At 35.1% G+C, this 24,560-nt stretch overlaps 1 protein-coding gene across 1 annotated transcript in view; it reads right to left on the bottom strand.

The window, feature by feature from the left end:
• Cfap299 (cilia and flagella associated protein 299) overlaps positions 1 to 24,560 on the bottom strand; it is a 577,316-nt gene that overhangs the window by 1,562 nt on the left and 551,194 nt on the right. Inside the window, exon 5 of the mRNA XM_042678010.1 lies at positions 15,902 to 16,031. Within this exon, the coding sequence (XP_042533944.1) occupies positions 15,902 to 16,031 (130 nt within the window). The remainder of the gene's footprint in view (positions 1 to 15,901; positions 16,032 to 24,560) is intronic.

Raw genomic sequence — 24,560 nt, 5'->3', positions numbered from 1 at the left:
ACATATATGTCTGTGTGTGTGTGTTTGTGTATGAATTTTATTCATCAATCAAGGAGAAGTTATATAATTTGCAGGGAAATGGATGGAACTGAAATAACATGTTAAGTGAAATAAGTCAGGCTCAGGGAGACAAAGGGTACATATTTTCTCTCATTTGTGGAAGTTAGATGTAAATTATAAACACATATGAAAACATACAGGGTCATATAGCATATATAACTAGACAACCTGACTAAAGTTTGGTATGTGCAAAGGATGAGTCTGTTCAACTATCTTACAGTTTAACAAAATACTAGGAAGCTGAACATGTTTTGTCAGGAGATAGGATTCAACGGGGGAGGGTGAAATGAGTAGAGAAATGAAGGCTAGGCAAATAGTCACAATATTCAAGGTATATACATGAAAATGGAACCAGGTAACTTGAGGCAGTTGGGTAAAGCTGGCATTGATGGTGAGGAGAATGATGAGAGGGATGATCAAGATACACTGTACTCATAGTTTGACATGTTGAATTGAAATCCTTTTGTATAACTACTTAAGGATAACAAAAAACAGCAATCTATTTTACATATATATCCTTTGAATTCTCTTTGCACTTATTATATTTCCAGTGCCATCTATAATCAATGAATTAAAGGGTATTTTTGGCAAATTCATTTTGTGTCTGTGCTTGTGGAGGCTGACTCACCTTCTCTCCAGGAGATGAGGGCACCTCTTAGGATCCTAGGTCCATCTTTCTTTACTGCCAGAGGAAAATCCTCAGTAGCAATGAATTGCTAACTTCTCGGGTCCATTGTTGCTTTCCATATTAGCCCTATGACTATTTTTGTGTTTTTGTCTTTGAATTTTTTATAGTTGATAAATTATACCCCATTAGAGTGGTGATTCAGAATATAGTTTTATGATCTAACTCTTGTCACCTATGCAAATTCTTTTGGATGAGAAACAATTTTCCAGAACTTTATTTGTATTATTTGTCTACTCATCTAAGTTTATATTGAGATTCTTGCACTGACTGGAGAAGATGAGTCCTGGATATGTAGACTGGTGATTTTCTTTTCTTGTGTTATGTTTGCATTGATCTGTGGCTAAGGTTGGGTCTGATTATTAGCTATGTATATTTCTCTATGTGTTGATAGTTACAAATTAGAAAGATCTTTATTTTTTCTTATCTGAACGCAGAATATATTTTCTGTTTTGGAGTGCAGTACTGTCTGTTTAGTGTTGATAGGCTTGTTTAATGCTCGACTCTTCTTTTGAAAAAGTCATTTTAAAGCTTCTGTGTAATCTGCCTATATACCAAAGATTCACTGTCTTGTAAGACTAATTTTCTGTGCCCTATGTTATATTCATTAAATGTGTGATTATTTAAGGAAAATAAGAAAAACAAAGAACAAAATGTGTTGTTTATAAGAGCACAAGTATGTTAACTTCTATTTTTTATTTTATTTTATTTTTTGCCGGTCATGGGTCCTGATCTCTGGGCTTAGGCACTGTCCTTGAGCTATTCAGCTCAAGGCTAGCGTTCTACCACTTGAGCCACAGCGCTACTTGCAGCTTTTTCGGCTTATGTGGTACTGAGGAATCAAACCCAGGGCTTCATGCATGCAAGACAAGCACTCTACCACTGAGCTACCTTCCCAGCCCACTTCTATTCATTTTTAAAATCTTAATTGTTTAAAATGTTTACTTAAGTGGTTAACTCAGTATTTCTCTGGTTGCTTGATTTAACAAAGTATATGAATACCCATTGACAATTTTTTCTGACTTTTTCATTTCATAACTAGATCCTAGTTATTGAAAAAAAACTTTTAGGCTCTCTTTTATGGCCCAAACTGCTCTCTTTCATGTTCAAAATCTTTGAGATTTCCTAGAGGGAACTTTAGAAAAACAATTATAAAGATTCAGTCTTGTGTGTTTGAAAAATAGTGCTAAAAATAATTAAGTCTGTTTATATACTCCAACCAGAGCAGTTGTCAAGTCAGAGGAGATGATCAACCTATCCTAGGTAAATTTGTGTTGATTTGATAGTATTAATATAAGTATTTGGACATTTTTCTATGTGTTATAGGAAGTTGGTTATTGTTCTTAGCTTCTTACATGTTTTCATTTCCAGGGAAAACACAGATTACACCTCTTAGGAATATTTCTACCAGGTTTTCTTCTATTTGTGAGAATTTTAGTTGTGCTTTGTTTAACGGTAACTGGATAATAATAGTGTAAATTATTAGTTATAATTCCAGCTACTGGCAAAAATATAAATATTGAGATTTTACTACAGATTAACTGAATTTCTTTACCTGACATTCATATGGTGTTGATAATTATATCTTGGGATTATTCTGTCATGTTTCAAGAGTTTTTTTCTTTAATGAAATTATTTTTTAATCATTTTTTAAATCAGATACACTATTCATAGACCTCTTTGAAAATACATTTAATTTGTCTAAATTGTTTTACATTGCTTTGTTATCTTGGCCCTGGTTTGTTTCTTATTCTTGTTACTAACTTTCATTTAACTGTGTGCAATGGTAAATTTTTAGTCATAATTCAAAAATACTCTCTAGCCTAGTATTTTATTCTCATGCATCTCCAAAATCTCTGACAGGATATAGGCCCTAATTTCTATGCTCAGCAAGAAGGAAACACTACAGAATCTCTGTATCAAATCCTTCCAGCATCTACACTTCAGTATAGAACAGTACAGAACTGGCAATGTAAAGATTGCTTCATGGATAGACTGAGTCAATATTTCTATGAGTATTTCAGGGCCAAAGGAAAGGTTGTGTGTGATGATTAACATGAGATCCAGTAGAACAGGATAGCACTAGAATCAATGAATGGTAGACAGCTTTTATGCCTATAGTCTAGTGTTGTGTTTTCCAGATGTATTAAAAACATCTTCCTCCCACTTAAACATTCAATAACCCACAAGAATCTAGTATATTCTACTTTTGTAAACTTAAATAAACCACTTAAAATGATATCTGAGTCAGGTCTCAATGTATTCTAACTATAATCTTAGCTATTCAGGGGGCTGAGATTTGAGGATTGAAGTTTCTCTTAATATAATTGTTCCCAAGTCTTAGCAATGGTACAATATCATTCTTTCTGATGGAACCGGAGGCATTGCTCAAGTGGTGGAGTACTAGCTCTGAAGGAAAAGCCAAGTGAGAACACAAGGCCCTGGAGTTCAAGTTCCAGTAACAGTATTTAAAAATGATATCTGTTTTTTTACTTACATGTCTAGAATTCAGAGGGTTCTATTAAGGCTCCTTACTTTCAATGTACGAATTTGCATATATTCAATCAGAAGCTCTCATCCTTTATACCAGGATATAATTGTACAAATTATAAAACCAAGAAATTGACTGCAATGTCATACTTGAAAACATTGCTCATTTAATCTAGTTGAACTTTTCTCAAAGATGTTATGCTTTCAAATTGATTGTAGGCAAACTGGCCTGTCTTTTGTATCCAAGAATGTAATTTCTTTCAAAGAAGTAACCTTTGTCTATTCTGGCATAAAGAAAAATAAAAGAAATATATCTGAATTTATAGTTTTTGCAGGTAAATTCTGATGGAATGACTTTCTGGGCTTGTTTTTTTCACGTCAGCACAATAAATATAGAAGGTCTCAAAAGCCCAATTTGAGATCCCATATGGAAATTTCCAAAAAGAACTTAAATTCTTATTTGTTTAAAATTATATTGCCTTATAGTTTAATTTTTTTATTTATATGCCAGTCCTGGGGCTTGAACTCAGTGCCTAGGCACTCTCCCTGAGCTTCTTTTGCTCAAGACTAGCACTCTACCAGTTGAGTCACAGCACCACTTACAGCTTTTTCTGTTTAGTGGTACTGAGGAATTGAATCCAGAACTTTATGCTTGCTAGGCAAGCACTCTACCACCAAGCCACCTTCCCAGCCCTGTAGTTTTCTTTGATAATACGTCATAAAATTGCTAATAGCGATCACACATACAAATTAGCAAGAGCAAGCCTTGTAGCAGAAAGAGTCCAATCAGCACATGGAATGTTCTCACTTCAAAATCCCAGTATAAGAAGCTTTTAAACACCTCTGTCTGAGATCATTGCAAGGTCCTAGAAGAGACTGGACTCAAAGCCACGTATAAAATATGAGTAAAACAGGCTACTAAGATGATAACCAGAGCAATACATTTCTGAGAAATATGGATGAAGTGAGAAGTGAAGAAATTCCAACTTACTACGAGGAGAATCACAGATTTCAATGCATTAAAGAAATGACAAACAAATTTAGATGAATGTAAAGTATTTTCCCAATCTTAATATGTGAACTTTAAAACTCAGAAGGAGAAAGAACTAGTTTGAGCCATGTTTAAATCTACACATACCATAAACCACTACAAAGGCTTACACAATTATCTTCTAAATTGCAGCCATTTACACATTAAATACTTAAACATTAATTTGAAAAAAAATCCACCAAAATTTTAGGAAAATGGGAAGAAAGTAGTAACAATTAGAGAAGAAAAAAATCAATAGATGAATATGGTTATTTTGATTAAGTATTTACTTATTTACTGCTAAAAATCAGTGGCTTTGAAAAGCATGTTAAAATTATGTAAGTGAAGCTGGGTGCCAGTGTCTCATGTCTATAATCCCAGCTACTCAGGAAGATGAGATCTGAGAATCATGGTTTGAAGCCAGCGTGGGCAGGAAAATTCATGAAAATCTTATCTCCAATTAATTACCAAAAAGCTGGAAGTGGTTCAAGTGGTAGAGCATTAGCCTTGAGGAAAAAAGCTCAGGGACAGAACCCACGAAGCCCAGGACCATCATGCACACAAAAATTCACAGAATTTAGCTTTATCTTTTCTTTTTTGGGGGGGGGTATTTTTTAGGCTTTATTACTGTTAAGTCATCTGAAAGTGCACCATTCCTTTTCATTATGTAAGGAGCTATCAAAGGAAAAAAGGAAAATTACAGTAACGAAAAGCAAACATTCATGTCTATAAAATTCAAGCCCTTCTATTGCCAAGGTGAGTCATCACACATCTTCATATTTTTTTTACTGGTCATATATTCATTTATTTATTTATTGCCGGTTTTGTGGGGCTTGAACTCTGTGCCTGGGCACTGTCCCTCAGCTCTTCAACTTAAGGCCAGCACTTTACCACTTGAGCCACAGTGCCACTTCCGGGTTTTTCTGCTTAGGTGGTACTGAGAAATCGAACCCAGGGCCTCATTCATGCAAGGCAAGCACTCTACCACTGAGCCACCTTCCCAGCCCCTTTTATTTATTTTTTAAATATATATTTTTATTGTAAAGATAGTGTACAGAGGGGAGCTGGGAAGGTAGCTCAGTGGTAGAGTGCCTGCCTTGCATGCATAAGGCCTTGGGTTCGATTCCTCAGCACCACATAAGCAGAAAAGTGTGGAAATGGCGCTGTGGCTCAAGTGGTAGAGCGCTAGCCTTGAGCTGAAGAGCTGAGGGACAGCACCCAGACCCAGAGTCCAGGCCCCACAACCAGCAAAAAAAAAAAAAAAAGATAGTGTACAGAGGGGTTACAGTTACATGAGCAAGGCAATGAGTCCATTTCCTTTCAAGCATTTTGACCTGCTGATTAATAATCAATATTATTTCCAGTAACTATAAAAATGTAAAGAAATTGACTTCAATTAAATTTGTTCTTCAGAATGAACAAAGTTCAAAACCTACAAAATAAAGTGGTAACCCCTGTGTACAACACCCTATTGATAACAATAAAATTGTATTTTAAATTGCAAAATAAATAGAGCACGGCAAATGAGTCTTACAAGAGTTCAGGTGTAATTGTAAATTGATATGGTCTGAAATACAATTTGACAGTCTCTCTTTAAGGCTTTACAAACTAAGTGATTTTACTTTAGAAGTCTGTCTGAAGTATCTGTGGGGTTTCCCACAGACAGTTGTAGAGCTGTTAGTTGAAGGAAAACAAGAACTAACCTTAATGTTTATGAGTGGAAAATTCTTATATGAGGAATTATAGCTAAAAATGAAAAACTATTATCTACACTATTTTGAAACTTGTTTTTTCCACTTAATAATCATGTTCACATTAAAACTGTTATATTCTATTTCTTGTGTAAATGCAGAGTAACCTTTTAACCATTGCCCAATCATGGACATACAGATTATTTCCATTTTTTTCTTGTAGTGTTTCCATTTAGGACATTTGCAGTATGTAAAGTAATATCCCACAAGGAAGAAATATGTATTCAAGTACCTACTTGATACCAGACATTTTAGACACATTTTCCCCTCAGGAAAACCTTTTATAAAATTACTGTTTGCAGAGATTTTTATACATGGTGCAACAGAGGTGAAGCAGCACTCATAGAGGTTAAGCGATTTTTCCTAATTACAGAGCTGATAAAATTGTTGTAACTCCAACCCACTTACAATATTGTCCTTCTTAAATGGCTTTATCCTTCCTGAACTTTGTGGCCATTCCTAGCTCTTTCACCTGTTTCCAGATATTTGGAGTAACTCTCAGTAAACCTCAAATGAGCAAGTGAGATTCAGTAAGTGGTCTGGATGTGTGTTTGAATATCCTGACCATATTATGTTACTCTGCTCATGGCAAGGTGTGTATTCTTTCCTGTTTCCGATAAATTTATGAAGATCATCAAAATTAAAAAGTAAGTTGTGCTTCCCAAAAGATTAAGAATTTAATCTCTGCAGCAGCCATTTGTGCTTAAGAGGTAATTATTCAGGCTGGTGAGTTCGGGCTGCCATTTTTCGCGGGGGTGGGGGGAAGGAAAGGTTGTGTTAAGTATTAATTTTGATTTTTCCTTTGGCTACTTAAGGCATTGCACATAGTCTAAGCCATGACTGCTTGTGCTGAAGATATGCAAGCCAGCAACATCCACTTAGACATTGTCACTATTGGGATTTTTCTCATTTTCTGCCATCATTCATGCTAGTGTGCTTCATATTCTAATAAATTAACATCTCTCATCTTGCTTTGGTGTTTCAATGCCTGAGAAAATAAAGGATTTGTTGGTGTGGTGAAAGTCATGGGAGTTATGTAATAATTCAAAATTATGTATTTGTTATTTTCTTTCTTCCAGTTCATCTTTTGTGTGCTCTATTTCAAATATATGTTCAGACCTTGGATACTTTACAGCAATGTGCTTATCTCTAGGGCATGTTCCATAAATACTGCATGTAAAATTAAAGTCATTCTTCCAGGTCAGGAGGAGGACATGGAATTTAAGCTTCAGGAGTTTTAATTCATAAAAGCCAAGTTCAATTATGTAATTTTAATGTGCTCCTTAAGGCCATTGATTTTAGCAGTAGTTAGTTGAGTAAATACTTAATTTATATGTGGTGGACATTTAGTTCAGATACACCAGGTGATTGCCCAGGGGAGAAATGTTTAAAAGCTACTTAGTATGTGGGTGTTTTAAGGCTATAATCAACCAAATATTCAGTAATTTGGGCAGCAAAACCAGAAAGTTGGCAAGATCTCAGTTTTACTTAATGACTACAACTGTGCCACAGTTAAAAAGCATCATTTTACAAGCAGCCTCCAAGGCAAAGCCAAGGGCCAAAAAAGTGGTGTTGGTGATTCAGTAAGTGGCCCCAGACCTACTGGCCCAGACTTCAGTTTTTCAGTAGAGTTTGAGGGGACATTCTTGTAGAGTGTTTAAATTTTGCTTACAGTTATTCCACTTTGTGATTTTCTGTCCATGCTGGGAATCAAACCTTGGGTTTCATACAAACTAGACAAGCATTCTGCCATTGAGCTACACTTTCATAGCTTGTTTTTATGTTAATATTCCAAAGGAAATATACCTGTCTCCTGTGAAAAGACAAATTGCAAAACTGATCCCCTTCAATAGAGGTTGGAACAGAGGAACCATTTGCTTGAAGAATGGTAAGGGCTTCTACATTTACAACAATAGTTGTAGGCTGTGATGGGTTGGGACTGAAGGTCTGGGTGGCAAGGGAAACTAAGAGCAATCAATGGACTTAGAAGCAGATCCAAGGTGAAGGAGGCGATTAACACCTTTCCTACTAATAGCAGTACCTGGGTGGTACTTGCTGTTGTGAGAGAACAGAGGAGAAAATTGGTGCTGCTGGAATTTTTCTCCAGATTAAAAAAAAGCCTAATTATTCAGTTATTTTCTTTTAACCAAATTTATTTAAGAATCAAACTGACCTAGTTATTTTTTTGCTCATAGTAAAAGAAATCAGCTTACTTTGCCTAATACAGTTTTCTCCCAGTCTTTCCATTTCCTTATGAATGGGGCAGTAGCATTCTTTCTGATAGAAGCATAGAATTCCACTGTTTATATATACCACATTTTCTTGATCATTCATCCACTGAGGGGCATCTGGGTTAATTACATATTTTGGTTATGCTAAACAATACAATGAGAGCTGGGATGTAGCTCAGTGGCAAAGCGCTTGCCTAGCAAGTGCAACGTCCTGGGTTCGATCCCCAGTACCAAAAAAGAAAAGACAAAAAAATACAGTTAAAAAAAAAAACCCAAACAACAATACAATGAACATAGTTGTGCTGATGCCTTTTGTGTAGCCTGGTTTGTGATCCATTGGGTATATGCTCAGGAATGGGATTGCTGGATCATAGGGGAGTTCTTTTGAGGAGCCTCCATACTGCTTTCTAGGGTGGTTGAACAAGATTACATTCACACCAACAGTGTAGTAGTATCCCCTTTTGATCACATCCCCACCAGCATCTATTATTGTTAGTTTTCTTGAAAATGGCCATTCTAACTGGGATGAGTTGTTTGGATTTGCATTTCTTTTTATGGCCAGTGATGTCAAACATCTCTTCATGTGTCTATTGGCCATTCCTATTTCTTCTTTGGTAAAGTCCCTTTTTAAATCTTCAGCCTATGGCTTTCCTCATTTATAATTATTAGAATATGCCTATACATCTGTGAGTAAACACAATGGATAGTAAAAGAAATAATTCACTTGGACATGATTGATTAAACAGCACTCTAAACATTCACACAGTGAGAACAAAGGAGGATATTCAAGGTCTCACTAGCTATGTGCATATGATCATATAAAATAATGAATACCAAGAAATGGAAACAAGAATTTTTTTATTGTAATGTTTTTTTTCTTTCCTTTTTTTCTTTGGTTTATTCCTTTTGGTCACTGTTTTGTATTTCTGTACCCTTTATCTTGTATATAAATTAATCTGATATGGGAGGGGAAAGGGAAGCATAGAAATAGTGGGACAAAGGGTGAACCAATTCAGCAGTGATACTAGACATTATGTTGGAATGAAACTATCCAAATGGGGGAAGGGAAGTAAGGAGGAGAAAAACTAGGAGAGAATGCGGGAGGGAATGACACTGTTCAAAAGGAAATGTACTCATTACCTGACTTACGTAACTGTAACCCTCTGTGCATCACCTTTACAATAAAATTTAAGAAAATTAAAAACAATCAGCATCTGACATATTTGCTTAAAGCATCTGCATACATGACAATGATAATGACAAAAATAAGTTTGTTTTTTTTTAAATGACTAAGTCTCTAATTCAATTATATAACTATATATCTGATACAATGTCATTTCTCTGAACATCTATAGTCAGCATTTCAAGGCTCAGCTAAGAATGTTTGTGGTTTAATGCACCTACCAAGAAGAAAAAAACATACAAGCTCCAATTATTCTGGTAGTTTTTAACTAAACATATTTTTAGCTTTACATATGTTTCTAGTCCCTAAGATCCTAAAGAATTTTGGAGTTAACCTCAAAAGTTTCCAGGATTATTTTTGGATCTACTATTTCATTTCTTTTGCAAATAGTTAATATTCAATTTATTCACTTTACAGATGTCATTGAGTATCTACCATGTGCGGGTATGGCACTAACACTGGCAATACAATGGTAAAAGAATCAGAAGGTGGATGCCCTGTACTTCATACGTTATAAGATTTGGTCACTAATGTTTAATTTGAGACTATGTACAAAAGGACTTCACAAACTAATTCTTGAGATCACAGTGATAGCAAAAATAGGTATCATCCACAGCCCCTCATCTTTCTGTAATTATTTTTTTAAATGGCAGCAATGTATCAGTGGAAGCATACAGTATGTTTGTAATTTGTGGAGGTTGTCTGGAAGTCTGGTATATTCCCTGTACTGTCTGGTCGTTTTGTGCATTCCCAGGAATGTGTAATTTAAGCTACTTAAAATTAAGACTCTTGAATTAAAATTCATTTTAACGGAATAAAGTTTGTTTTTTTATGCATATATTGTAAGGTAAAGCAATAGCTAGTAAAATATTACTACATAAAAGCTGGGTGCTGGTGGCTCATGCCTATAATTCTAGCTACTCAGGAGACTGAGATCTGAGGCTCAAAGCCAGCCCAGTCAGGAAAGGCCATGAAACTCTGATCTCCAATAAACCACCAGAAAACAGGAAGTGGTGCTGTGGCTCAAGTGGTAGAACTCTCTCCTTGAGCTGAAGAGCTGAGGAACTGCACTCAGGCCCAGAGTTCAAGGCCCATGACTGACTCCATCTCTCCCAAAAATATTACTAAGTAAAATGGTGGGCATCAAATCCAGCTAAACTTCTTCTTCTTTTTTGCCAGTTCTGGGGCTTCAACTCAGGGCCTGGGCACTCTCCCTGAGCTTCTTTTGCTCAAGGCTAGCATTCTACCACTTGAGCCACAGCACCATTTCAGGCTTTTTCTGTCTATGTGGTACAAGGGAATTGAACCCAGGACTTCATGCATGCTTGGCAAACACTCTACCACTAATCCATATTTTCAGCCCAAATCTAACTAATCTTTAGGGTCACCTGGGGATACTGTAAAAATATAAACTTCTGGCTTTCATCACAGACTGATTAGTGTGACTGCTAGAGTTGGAGCCTGAAGTTCTCCTGATTGGCCTAATATGAAGAGAGAAGAGGAAATGCTTTACTGAATTGATAGCCATCACTCATGATTAAGCAGAGGTAGGCTAGAGTCTACATGCCCAATAACTGTTATGACTGGAAAATTGTGAACAATTCTTTTTAAAAAAGAGGAGTCTGAGTTCTTAGATGTAGTCAAGAGTATTGGCACATAAAGCAAAAGGAGAACTATTTCTTGCCAAATTAATGCATACATAATTAATTATGAACAAATTAATACATATGTTATTCTATAATAATGTCTTTTTTCCCACCATTGTCCTACATCTAAGAGAAACCACATACCCTCCGTGATCTTTTAAGCATGCTTTGTTTGCCTGTTTCGTTTGGTAAGCAATTAGACTCAAGATATGTTCCAGTATTTCTTTCTTTTCTAAGGGCTGGAGTGAGATCTTCCCAAAACACTTCTAGAAACATAAATTCTCCACGTTTGGTCTTTCTTGAAATAATCAGGCAGTTGGACTATTAAAAACATGAACCAAATACACTAGCTATGACAAGAGCTCTATTTCTTCTAATCTTTGCTCTTTATTTGCTCTTTGTGTCCCCCTTGCTAGTATGTGTTGATGAACACCTTCCAATCCTTTTAAAACATAATGTTTTTACCCTTTTATTTCTATGCACAAGTGACTTGGCATTTTTCCCATACACCCAGTCCACAATCCTCATCAGTCCTACAGGAAAGGTTTTGTGAGACTTTGGGCTTAATTCCTACTTACTCCATCAAGCCAGTGCAACAGCCAAATTGAAATTATTTTTAAAATTTCCCTTGTCTTAATACTTGTGAAGGTTGGCTAATAGACTCAATTCCTGCTACTGACTGTCTCTTCCTCTCTTTAAAGTCAATTTCTCATCATCTTTCAAGCCACAGCTAAGAAGAAAGATTTCCTTCTCTGTTATTAGGTAACATTTATTTCTGTGCCATCCCCTTACATGTCATCTCTACTAGCTTCTGCCTCAAAGCAAAGAAGCTAAAGAACAAAGACTGACTTACTTTTGCTCCCCCTCTGCCCCCCACCCAAGCAGGCTGTCTCAATGTTTGAGTTTAAGTTTCACTGCTGGATTCTACTAATAATGTACTGTGTGACCTTGAGCAGATCACTTAAACTGCTGGAGTCTGTTCAGAAATTAAAAATACATTCTAATTTAATAGTCTCATTGAGATAACTTAAATTACACATTCCTTGGACCACACAAGAAGACTTGAAAGCAAAATAAAGATTTCTCCCTAACCTCTACCAAACCTCTTCCCAGTGATAAATTCCTGCAGTTTTTTTTTTCTGATTTATTTGGATAAATATAAGGTAGGATGACTGTACTCACCATTGCTATGTCAAATATGAATGATAATATCTATTCAATTTTGGATTAGTGTGACATTATCATTATTATATTGTTATTATTATTTGCTCTTAGGATCATTCATTCAATTATTTATTCATGATTAGTTATCATTTACTTGTTATGAGGTATTTTTCTAAGTGATGGGCTCTCATGGACTTTTTCCACAAAAAGAGGAGATGTAATTAAGAAAAGTTTTTTCTTTTCCTGTTTGGTATGTTCTATATAATCTTTTTCATCTTGTTGGTTTTAGAGCTAATATGCTATGGTGACACTCAAATACGGTTATTACTTTCCAACATTAAGAGAAAATACATATTTTTCAATTGTTTGACTAATACAGAAGAGTGAGTGTAAAGTACTTCCACTCAAGCCCTCTAAAGATAATACACTGGAAACATTCTGGTGGGTGTGAATCACTCAGACAAGCATTCTTACTCAAAAATAGAAACTTTCCTTATTTGTTCCAGATGTTATACAGCTGCAGGGAAGTTAAAGCCAGTGGTCCTGTTTTCAATGCAACCAAACTCTTATTGCATTTGGAATTTCTTAACCAATGAACTCATATTACTAAGACCTGCATGGTGTTCTTTTTTCCACTGTTACCATTCACAAACAACTGTGTTTCATGGGAACTACAGTTCAGAATTAATGAGCCTACATCTGCATTGCACAAAGAAAACACATCCTGTTTACCACTGATTCTACCTTTCATTTATCTGACCCCTTTAATTCCAAGCTTAAAATATTCAAAGAGGGTAACTTGAAGGAAAAGAAGGGTGGCACTGTTCACATAATAATTTACAGAACCTTAAATGGTGGGGTTCTAAGATGGTCATCTTGGAAGAATTTGAAGAAAATTACTAAGAAGAATGTTGAGTATAATTCCTAACATTTACCATTATTAAGATACACATTGATCTTATTTCTTAATTTCTCATTTACTTATTATCCTGTATGTCATTAAGAATTATTATGTTGGATGTATAAAATATAGAAATGTAAAACACCAGGCATTTTAGAAGGTAAAGGATTATGTCAGAGGTGTACATGCTAATTTTCTTTTTCTTTCTTTCCTTTCTTTCTCTCTTTCTTTTTTCTTTCTCTTCTCTCTCCCCTTCCCTTCCCTTCCCACTTCTTCCTCTCCCCTCCCTCCCTCCTTTCCCTCCTGTGTTTTCTTTTTCTTTTGCGGTTCTGGGAATTGAACTCAGGGTCTTGTGCTTGTAAACAGATAATCTATTACTAGCCATTACCCTAGCCCATACATTCTGATTTTACATCTATCTTGTCCATAAAAGCCAAAAATCAATGTGTTTTTTCTACTTATATTTCAGAATAGAATGTCTGATTTCTTGATGTCTCTATTGTCTCTTTATGTAGAAGGTGTTCTTAAGTTGTGGTTCATTGATAACCTGTATACTCACAATGGCAACGTATTAAAGAATGTACTTTTGGGGTTTAGCTGAGGAAGAATTGAGCCTGGTGTATTAGAAGGAAGGACTTTAATCAGAGTAAAGCAATTAAACAATGAGGAACAAATTCTTAGGCTCCAGTTCTGAATATTAAAACCCAGGAAACTTAAAATGAATTTGTCAAGGCAATATAGTCAAGTAAAGGCCTTGAAGTTTCTTTGCTGATGAGGTCAGAAATTTCTTTTCAGCTCTGTTGTTTACTTTAACTTCAAAAGGGTAAAGATTAAAATAAAATAGGAAAACATAATATGAATATGATTTTTAAGTACTTAAATATCATCATGTGTCTTAGTGAAGGAGTCTTTTATCATTCATGAACTGGATCATTGCTCTTTTTCCAAGATTTGGAAATACTTCTTTTAAATGCATTTTTTTCCTTCCATAAAATAGGAAGACATGTGTTATATGTCACATACTATTTACAAAGTATTTAAAATCGTATAGTTGATTATCAGAACCGAGAGCCTTAAAGTTATTTCAGCCATGTTCAAGTAATAGGTTGTATTCAATAATGATTCCCCAAAGTCCGTAACAACTCTAACTCATGACATACATTCAAGAAGTATGCCATTAGTAGAGCCCTAAAGTAAGTTAAATACCTAAAGTATGATGTGATTCAAAGCTGATTCAAAGATTTGTTTCACACATTTTAAAGAAGCAATGAATAATTTTAGGCCTTTTTTACTTGTACAGCTTAGCTTATTCAAGAAAAGACTGAATACTGTTTATTAAGCTTTCTGTATCTGCATAAATAGATGCCATTTTGACAGTTTAGATCAATAAAAAGACACTACTACAGAGAAGGTATGTTAATAATCTCTTTTTATTACTCATAGTTTCATAATGAATATGGGTCTGTAGATTTTCTGATCTAGAACTTCATTTAAGTACTGAGAAACCTGAGACCCAAAACCAGTAGTGCAGTCTTGAAGTAGTATCAGAAGTGGCTAGTTATTTGTCCAAATCTCTCTTCTTCCTATCCCTAACCCCTGTTTTATCTGGGCTCATGGCCTCCCTAAAAAAGATTATATTTCCCAGCCTTTCATATAACTAGAGCCAATTATATGACTATGGGTGGTGAGGAACCATTTGTGTGGAAGTGTATAAGAAGCCTCTTTAAATAGCAGTGATTGCATATCTATGCAAACTCTCACCCAGCTCTAAGTGTGCTGTGTGAAACATGAGTGTTGTTGACTATTTTGGTATGTGATGATAGAGGCTGGCATTTTAGCATTGAACTTCCACTGTGTAGAATTATGTGAGAGAGAAGCTTTGATCACTCTCTTGGGATTGCCAAGAGAAATATTTCCAGTTGAATCTGATTGTGGACACTAATCTACTCTTTCATTTTTACTTTTTTTTATTTGTACTGAGACTTGAACTCAGGGTCCTTGCACTTGCTTGCTGGCTGAGACTCATCACTTGAGCCATGCCTTTAGCCTAGCTTTGTGTTGGTTAATTGGAGAGGGAATCTTGTGGTCTTTTCTGTCCATGCTGGCTTCAAATCAAGATCAGCCAGATTTCAGCCTCTTGCATAGCTAAGATCACAGGTGTGATCTTAGATTCACTAGAACCTGGTGAATCTACTTATTGCTATGGAATTGAATCCCTGTGTTCTTTGGGCACATAGTTACTGAGCACTTTGTATGTGTCATGCATATGGATTTAAAATACCCAAGATGGGTCTTTTAAATTAGCACTTAGAAGATACATTGACACATACCATTTTACTGTTCTCAGTATTGGTCAAATATGGATGGGGATTAAAATTCTGGGTACAAATGTGAGAGCCCATCTCCTCTACCAGCCCCCCAACTCCCTGCCCACTGAGAGTAAAATATGACTGGAGTCAGGTAGGATTGTGGGTACTGGCCAGTGGGTACTGGTTCTGAAACCTAATTCTGTTCAAAGTTTTATAGAAGTATTCCTACTTACCAAGTCTACTTAAATTCCTTCTAAACTCTTTCTTATTAATGTCATATTTTATTAAGCTTTGGAGTTTATTTTTTAAGACAGTTCTTGTTCTGAATTTCAAAACAGGTTTTTATTTCTAAGCAAAACAACTTAGAGCTACCAAGTAATGAATGGATTTTGGAATAATGGTTGGAATATAATAACATGTGAAGGGATAGATAATTATAAAACAAAATTACCTTTGGATCCACATTGAGAATTTTTCTGTCTCTTTTATATTTGAAAAGTAAGCCGTCAGGATTGTCAGAAATAACTTGATAATTGGAACTTGAATTGCAAACAACAACATGACTGTCCCAGTTGTAAAAGCTACAAAAAATTAATTAGAAGTTAAGATATATCATGCATTAAATTAACACAGCGTTTCAGAGAATATTTTGGGCAGTTTAGTCTCAAGAGAAGTGGTTAGGGACAGTACCTACAACCATGCAGAAAGAACAGAGCTGAGATTTAAATCCTTTCAGTACAACTTAGATTGAGTTATTCTCCAATAAGTAAATATATACTCATAATGATTTTTGCATGATTTTCCTGGTTTGGACATTATGGAGCCTAGAACTTATTCTGACATTATCTTCTCTTGGAGTCAAGAATACATTGATGCAATTTAAGGTTACATGTTCTACTGTAAACTCTTTAGATTATAAAGAGACTGTTTACAAGAGGAATGGCAGGTAAAGTTATCTCTTTTCATTCAAAGCAATTACAAATTAATTTCTTTCAAGTTCTCTGTTTCATTACCTAGGGAGTTGGAGAAACTATGTTTCAGTGATTATGTAAGGAAGAATGTTATATGTTCTAACAAAACACCTTATGAAGTTGTTATCATTTCATGCTCAAGATAAAATGACCAGGCAAGCTCAACTAGCAGGATGAAGGTCTTACAGCTAATGTCATGTGGATAATATTTCACCCCAAACCTGTGCGTTTGAAAGCATACATGTACTCTTTCAATTTTTTCAACATTCCCCTCTAACATTTTATCTTTTCAAATTAACTTATAAAGGTACACGTAAACACATGTGAGATTGCATGCAGTGCACACAAATATTAAATTTAATGGTGTAATTCCTTCAAAAAAATGAACACACAGTCTAACAAAATAAATACCAGAAAACTGGCACTTGGAAGGTGGGGAAGGGGCTTCAGGGAGGGGAATAGAGGAATGAAGAGAGAAAGTAAGGGAAGACATAGTCACAATATTCAGTGCACATCCTATGGAACTAAGAAAATGGAGGGGAGGGATGGTTTGGAGGGATGAGGGAGAATTATGAAAGGGATGACATCGATCCAGATGTCTCAAACTTACAAACTGATTGGTCGAACGGTAATTCCTTTGTACAGCTACTTGAAAACAATAAAAATGTTATTTAAAAAATAAAGTTTAGAACTAAAAAAGATTTCTCTTTTATATTAACTAGTAAATTTCCCTGGAAATGTATTATTTCCCACCTGTTATGCACACAGCAAAACTGAATATAATATTCTGGAAGTGGAAACATCCTTAATATATGTACTTTTACATACCTCATTCTTATTAAAACATTTTTAATACTAGCTTTGTTTTTAAAATTATGTGCAAAATAACATGTATAGCTTTGAGGCCCATCTACCTTTTTTTTTTAATTGTGAAAATACCGTACAGAGGGGTTACAATTACATGGGCAAGGTCATGAGTGCATTTCTTATCAAGCATTGTTGCCTCCTCCTTTGTTTCCCCATACCATCCCTTACCATCCCTTACCATCTCTCCTCCTCCTCACTCCTCCCCTCCCCTGCGCCAAAGTTGTAAAGTTCATTTTCCACATAATGTCTTGTACATCTCATTGTTGCAATGGGTCCACCTGTATCTCTATTTAAACAATTTGTTTTTTCCCTTCCCCTCCACAAATTATGCCAATATTTGTAGCATTTATTTAAATCTGTTTTCCTCTGTTCTATTTGTGGGTTGTTTAGTCCTCTCATACCCTTCCATCCAAATGAAGAAAGTTTCTATTGATTATATTCATTCTGAATTATACTGGACTTTTTTGAGACATTAATATTACTACTTTTATTTTGTTACCTAACTTTACGCTTGCCATCAAATTCTTCAGTATTCAGAAAGGACTGATTATATATGGGCTGTGTGTGTGTGTGTGTGCGTGTGTGTGTGTGTGTGTGTGTGCTGGTTCTGGGGCTTGAACTCAAGGCTTGGACACTGTCACGAGCTTCTTTTGCTCAAGGCTAGCTAGCGCTCTATTACTTGAGCCACAGCTCTACTTTCGGCTTTTAGAGTCTCACAGACTTTTCTGCTAGGCTGAGGTTTCGAAACCCGATCTTCAGATCTCAGCCTACTGAGTAGCTAGGATGACAGATGTGAGCCACCAGCATCCAGCTAATATAGGTTTTATATTTATGCCATCAGGATGGAGCTTCGTAGAGAGAACCACGTGTTTCCTTTTCCCACTACTATTTTTATTTTGCCAATCACGAGGCTTGAACTCTGGGCCTGGGCACTATCCATGAGTTCAAGGCTAGCACTTGAGACATAGCACCACTTCAGCTTTTTTGGTGATTAATTGAAGATAAGAGTCTCACAGTACTTACTTCCTGGGCTGCTCAGATTCCACTATTCTTTTTATGGCCAACACAGAGCATACCTGATGACAAATTCAATTCACTGGTCAAAGAAGAAGCAACTAATTTAACTCTGCTGCCTCCTAAGCTGAATCAAAGTTGGGTTTTCTAGTTCAGTTTATTCTATCAGAAAGAAGGCAATGTGTGGGGCTGGGAAGGTAGCTCAGTGGTAGAGCGCTTGCCTAGCATGCATGAGGCCCTAGGTTCGATTCCTCAGCACCTCATAAACAGAAAAAAAAAAGCTCGAAGTGGTGCTGTGGCTGAAGTGGTAAAGCGCTAGCCTTGAGCAAAAGGAGCTCATGGACAATGCCCAGGCCCACAGTTCAGGCCCACGACTGGACCCCTCCCCGCCCCCCCCAAAAAAGGCAATTGTATTCCTTTTTACTGACTCTTCAGCAGAAAGATTGCTAAATTGGCATGGGAGACATGGTCTTTTAAACTTGACATATATATTTTCTCTAATTATTTATGAGATCCACAGATACGGATAATTCCAGAAAAATGCTTGAGTCATAGCTATTCTTATAGTGGCATGGTTTATATCACACATTCCTATCTTGTTGCTCAGATGTCAGATTAAAAGTTTCAAGGAAATCCTTACAGATTTTATATATAATATATGCTCTTTATATAACATATACGTTTATATTTATATAACATATATGGCTAACGCATCACTTTTTTTTCTTACCAGGCAGACAATTTAAATTAATTGTGTTAATAAGAAATAACAAAAATGTCTATCATTTTATGTATAATTTGGGGCTGATTTAAAGTAAATAGAGTTCAAGAAAACAAATTAATTAAGATTGAGTTCAACGAAGATAGAGAAATTAGAGATGGTCCCAGATGTTTTGGTTCATAAATTATTAATTTTTAAAGCATTTAACTTGTATTTGTTATAGTCTGGTCAGGTCTTATAGCTATGTGTCCCTATGAAATAAAACATGGTTGAGCACAATGTTTCTTAATTTGAGATCCATAGAAAATTCCCGGGACTGTGAGTTCTCTCCCATCATTCAGCTCCATAAATACTTTGTGTGTTTCTATTTGTTTGTCTTGCAGCCAAGGTAGGATAATTTAAGCAGGCCTTCAATTAATTAAGAATGTAGTAAAACATAGTTTCTCAGAGTAAGTAATAGATTTGGAAGTATCCACAATGCTTAAGCTTAAAGGGGTGGCTAACATGGCCAAAAAATACAAAGGAAAATACTATTTCAAGGAGATCATATACAGTGATGTGATGGTAACATAAAGTTGGATAACAGAGAAGTAAAAGAAAAGTAAGAAGAAGATCACTGAATAAAATTAATTCTTTTAATCATTTACTTGTGAAGGAAGAAAACTAAGAGGACACTTCTGAAGTCACAGAATTTATTTTTATTAATATGGAATATTCTTAATTATGTTTCTATGGTGTGAAAAGAAAGAGACAGAAGACTTTAAAGAGGCAAAAAATAAAATCAAAAGACTTGTCATGAAAATAATATGTGAGCACACATGCCTGCACACACATACATATATGTAACTTCCTTCAAATTCAAATATGGTAGAAAGGACTTAGTTCAAAATAGAGAGTATTATCAAAGGTTATAAGGAACTATACCTAAAAGTAAATTTAAGACAAGCTAAGATCTTTAAAAATTTTATTGTAAAGGTGATATTCAGAAGGACTGCAGTTACACAAGTAAGGTAATGAGTACATTTCTGTTTGAACAGTGTTATCCCCTCCCTCATTGTCTCCCACTTTCTTTCCCCCATCCCTCCCAAGTGGTAAAGTTCATTTCCAACATAGTGTCTAGTGAGTATCACAGTTGCATTGGTTCACACTTTGTCCCTCTGTTTCTGTGATTCTCTTTCCTTTCTCCAAATCAGATAAACTTATATACAAGACAAAGGGTACAGCAATCAAAAACAGTGACAACAGGAAGTAAATCAAAGAGGAAAAAAAGGAAGAAAAGGAAGAAAAAGAAAGAAAAGGAAGATAAAGAAACAGAAAGAGAAAAGAAATAACTGCAAATAGTACAATGAAAATAATCTCTTGCTTCCATTTCTTGGAGTTCATTTTGATAAGCATCATTTTAAATAGTCATACTTGTATTGAGCCACTGTGATCTTCTGCTAAGAATATCCTAGACATATTCTAGTTATAACAAGTGAGGGAAACCATGCAGCCTGTGTTTCCGTGGGTCTGGCTTACTTTTCTTAATAAAATTTTTTTCCCACGTCTTTCCATTTCCTTACGAATGAGACATTGTCATTCTTTCTGATGGAAGCATAGAATTTCATTGTGTATATATACACATTTCTCCTAATACACACAAGCCAATCTCCAATATGTTGAGCATAGAGAAAAAATAAAACCACCACTATAGGAACCTGAAATTTGACACTACAGATAAAACATCACAGAAATGAAGTCTATCAAATTTTAAACCATTTGTCTATTTACAATCCAACCATGAGTTGTTTTGGGAAAACTGAATATCTACAAACAGGGGAATGGCCTAAATTGAACTGTAAGACTAGAAGAAAATAGTAAAATTGTTAGGACACATAAGGAAAAATCTTCATGACTTTGGCTGAACAATAATTTTATTGTTGTTTAGTATATGATCCTAAAAGCATAGGTAATAACGACAAATAGACAAATGGGATTTCATCAGACTAGAATGCTTCTTCATAACTAAGGAAACATTCAACAGAATGAAGAGACAACCCACCATTCTGGAGTATATACTTGTAAAGCACACTATCCAAATATTATAGAAAATAAAACAGCTCAATAGCAAAAAATGAAAGTCTTATAACCCTGTAACAATAGGCAAAAGACTAGATTAGACATTTCACAAATAAGACAAATGACCAACAGGTATATGGAAAAAATACCCAATCTTACTAATATTTGGTGAATTTGAAATCAAAATCACCATGAATTAATGCCTTCATATACATTAAAATGATCATCAAAAAGGTAATTCGGTTATTTTCTCACCCTCTTATTCAGACACTCAGGAAGCTGGCCAGATTTTGGCTAGTTTGGACTGTACTGCATGACCATATCTCAAACAAAACAAACAAAACAAAACAAGAAACCCAAGAAAGATAGTCACAGTTGGCAAGAATGTAATGAAAGGGGAATACTGGTACAGTGCTGTCTGGAATATAATATGTATTCATTTGTTCATCTCAGTCTTAGCAACCAAGATGTGGAAATAATCTACATGTCCATTAATTGATGAAGTGATAGATAAAATATGGGAAATGCATACAATATAATATTATCCCATCTTAAGTGAAGAAAACCTTTGCTGAATATGACAACATGATAGATGCCATCCATTAAATAAGCTAGACCCAGAAATATAGATACTGTTTGAACTCATTATGTACTCTAAAATAATCAAGTCACAGGTACAGAAAAGGGACCAGCAATTTCTAGGGCCAAAAGTAAGTGGGAAATAAGTCAATTGGATTAAACTTTCAGTTTTACAAGATAAACAATAAGGTTTGGACATCTACTCTGTGTCATAATAATTACAGGTAAGAATATTGTTCTGTATATCCTGAGTGTTCTCACCACAAAAATAAAAAGGAAAAGGAGAAGTAAGGGGAAAGAAAAATAAGAGGAAAAAGAAGAAGTGGTAATTACATAGGATAATGCATTGTTAATTAGTTTAGTTGCGGTGATTGTTTCACAATACATTATTTCACACTTGTACATCTCAAATACAAATACATATATACATGCATAAAATTGTTAAAGACATTTGTATCAATTATGAGGTGTCAAATATTATCATCTCTTTCTATCTCTTTGTAGACAGCATGTAAGCAGACTAACATTTTAAGTTTATTTTATAAACAAGGACCCTTTTGAAAAGAAAGGAGCTGCTATTAAAAACGGGATTGTGATGGTAAGCATCAAGTCTGAACTATTCCTTCATATGCCTGAGATATGTGGTCTCCACATCTACAAAACACTTTAATGTTTTAGATTTACAATTGATTTACCTAAGGTTTATGTAAAATATTTCCAAAGTTTTTCCACAGATGTACCAAAATATGATAAAAATATTTAAACAATGCTACAATATGCCTTTTTATCATTGATCCTTTTTATTTGATTGCTGTAGAAAAATTATATTACATGGAATGTAACTGTGGTACAGAGATATAAAATTTAATAGAGAATAATAAATATTCCCATTCGTTTTTCCTATGCTTCAAATAGGATCATAGCAGCAAAATATTTTATAATCAATTTTTTTCTGAAAAACCATGTTCCATGTAAAATGTGTCTGACCAGTTATTTTGGGTGGTAAGAATATGAAATTTAAAGTTCAGTCTTTTTGTATTAGTTAACTTGGCTCCTATTTATGGCTATAGATCATACCTCTAATTTCAATCAGCTGTTTCATAAATTCTTACTTATATATATAGACAACTATTGAAATACCTATAATAAATATTAGAAAAATAATCATGAACATTAAAAGTCCAAGAGGTAGAGACTCTCAAAAGGATCAGGAATGGTTCCTGGTAGATAATAATGAACATAAATGGGTCTTATCTTTAAGAGTCAAAAATTAGAGAGAAAATTAAGATGAAAAGAGTATAAAAGAGAATTCAATAAAAATTCATTTCCTGGATTTTTTGGATCCTAAAAGTTAAAAAGGTGTGTGTGTGTGTGTGTGTGTGTGTGTGTGTGTGTGTGTGTGTGTAGGAATTTTTCTGATGGAAAACCACATGACCAAGGTTTTGAAGTAGAAATGCATCATGAAGTTTAGGTTTGATAAGAACTGGAGAATGTGTTCATGAGTGTCCGTCATGAAGAATGCAGTACATCAAAGGACAAGGCAAAAGGTAAATTACTGTGGGCTGAGAATTAACTGTGAAATTTATTTCTTAAATGTCTTCAACAAAAGTGCAGAAATGTTGACTGTGTGTGTCTTCAGTTTGGGGCACCAGAAGGAAGCCCAGAGGGCTGGGGAGGCTGGCTTTTCTATACTTCCATGCAGATAAATATAAAGGAGAGTCCGGCCAACTAGCAGTCACTACAAATTCTCACCTGGGTAAGCTGACAGATGTGTCCCTGTCTGGTGTGTTCATCATGTAATGTGCTATGAACTAAAAATATGGTGTCAAGTGGATGGATGATTATGGAAGACTGAGGAAAAGGCAAAAGGATTATGATATCTAGGACTTCTCAAGACAGTAGAGTCTCAGGATAAATAATAAAGTAGCCTAATGGGTAGGTTTCTTAGGTTATCACAGAGGAACTCCTTGTCCAGAAGGACTCTCCTTATAGATGGAGGTGTTGATGAAAGACTCTATAATTGCTTCCATTTATCTTAACTGTAAACTGATCTCCCAACAGGACTGGAACCCCCTGGAAGGGCAACTGAAATGACTCATCACTAGCCTCAGATACTGGGAGAGGGAGGTGATAATAACAGATATTCAAGATTTTTCCCCATAGTGGGGTTAGAGAGGCAGGTTTACAGTTACACACAGTTCTTTTTAATTTTGCAATTGTACTAGAACTATCTATAAACATCTAGAACTAAACTAAAAGTATTAGAGCTATCCTGCATTAGATGCTAGTTGCAAAAAAGTGACAGAACCTCAAAGTCAAGCAAGAATGCCCGTAGCTAGTCCAGTATCAATTATATTACATGGTCAAATGCGGTTATCAAAAAAGAAACAAAAAGAAAAATAAAAAGAAAATAGGCTGAATAGAAAAGCCTTTCTAGTGCAAATTCTGGAGGAGTATGATGTAGGGGTGAGGTGGTGTGGCAGATAAACATAACTTCATTTCCTCCTCTTGATACTGCTCCAATGATACTACTATGAATAAATGTTTTCTCCTTTGCAAAGCTATCAATATATAGTCTTATTTAATATGTACAATAATGTTATGACAGATCATGTTTGTATGTACATATGTATGTGTATATGTGTGCTTGGATGTATATATTATAGTGGACCTTTGGTATTCATCATTATAGATTTCTACTGAAAGAAAACATGAATATTCAGAATTTCCAGAATGCAGGACTCCCACACTATTCTAAAAGTGTTGCACATCGAGTTAGTTTGAGCTTCTATTACATGAAACTGGATGGAATAGTAGATTGCATTGCTACCACCAAATTACTGTTGCACACATTAATACTGCTCACCAAAAATGAAATATTATTTCATGCTCTTTAGAAA

Source organism: Dipodomys spectabilis, unplaced genomic scaffold (assembly GCF_019054845.1).
Source record: "Dipodomys spectabilis isolate Male_0828 unplaced genomic scaffold, ASM1905484v1 ptg000043l, whole genome shotgun sequence".
NCBI classification, from domain to species: Eukaryota; Metazoa; Chordata; class Mammalia; order Rodentia; family Heteromyidae; genus Dipodomys; species Dipodomys spectabilis.
The sequence above is the reverse complement of the archived record's forward strand: the minus strand, read 5'-3'. Positions and strand labels throughout refer to the sequence as shown.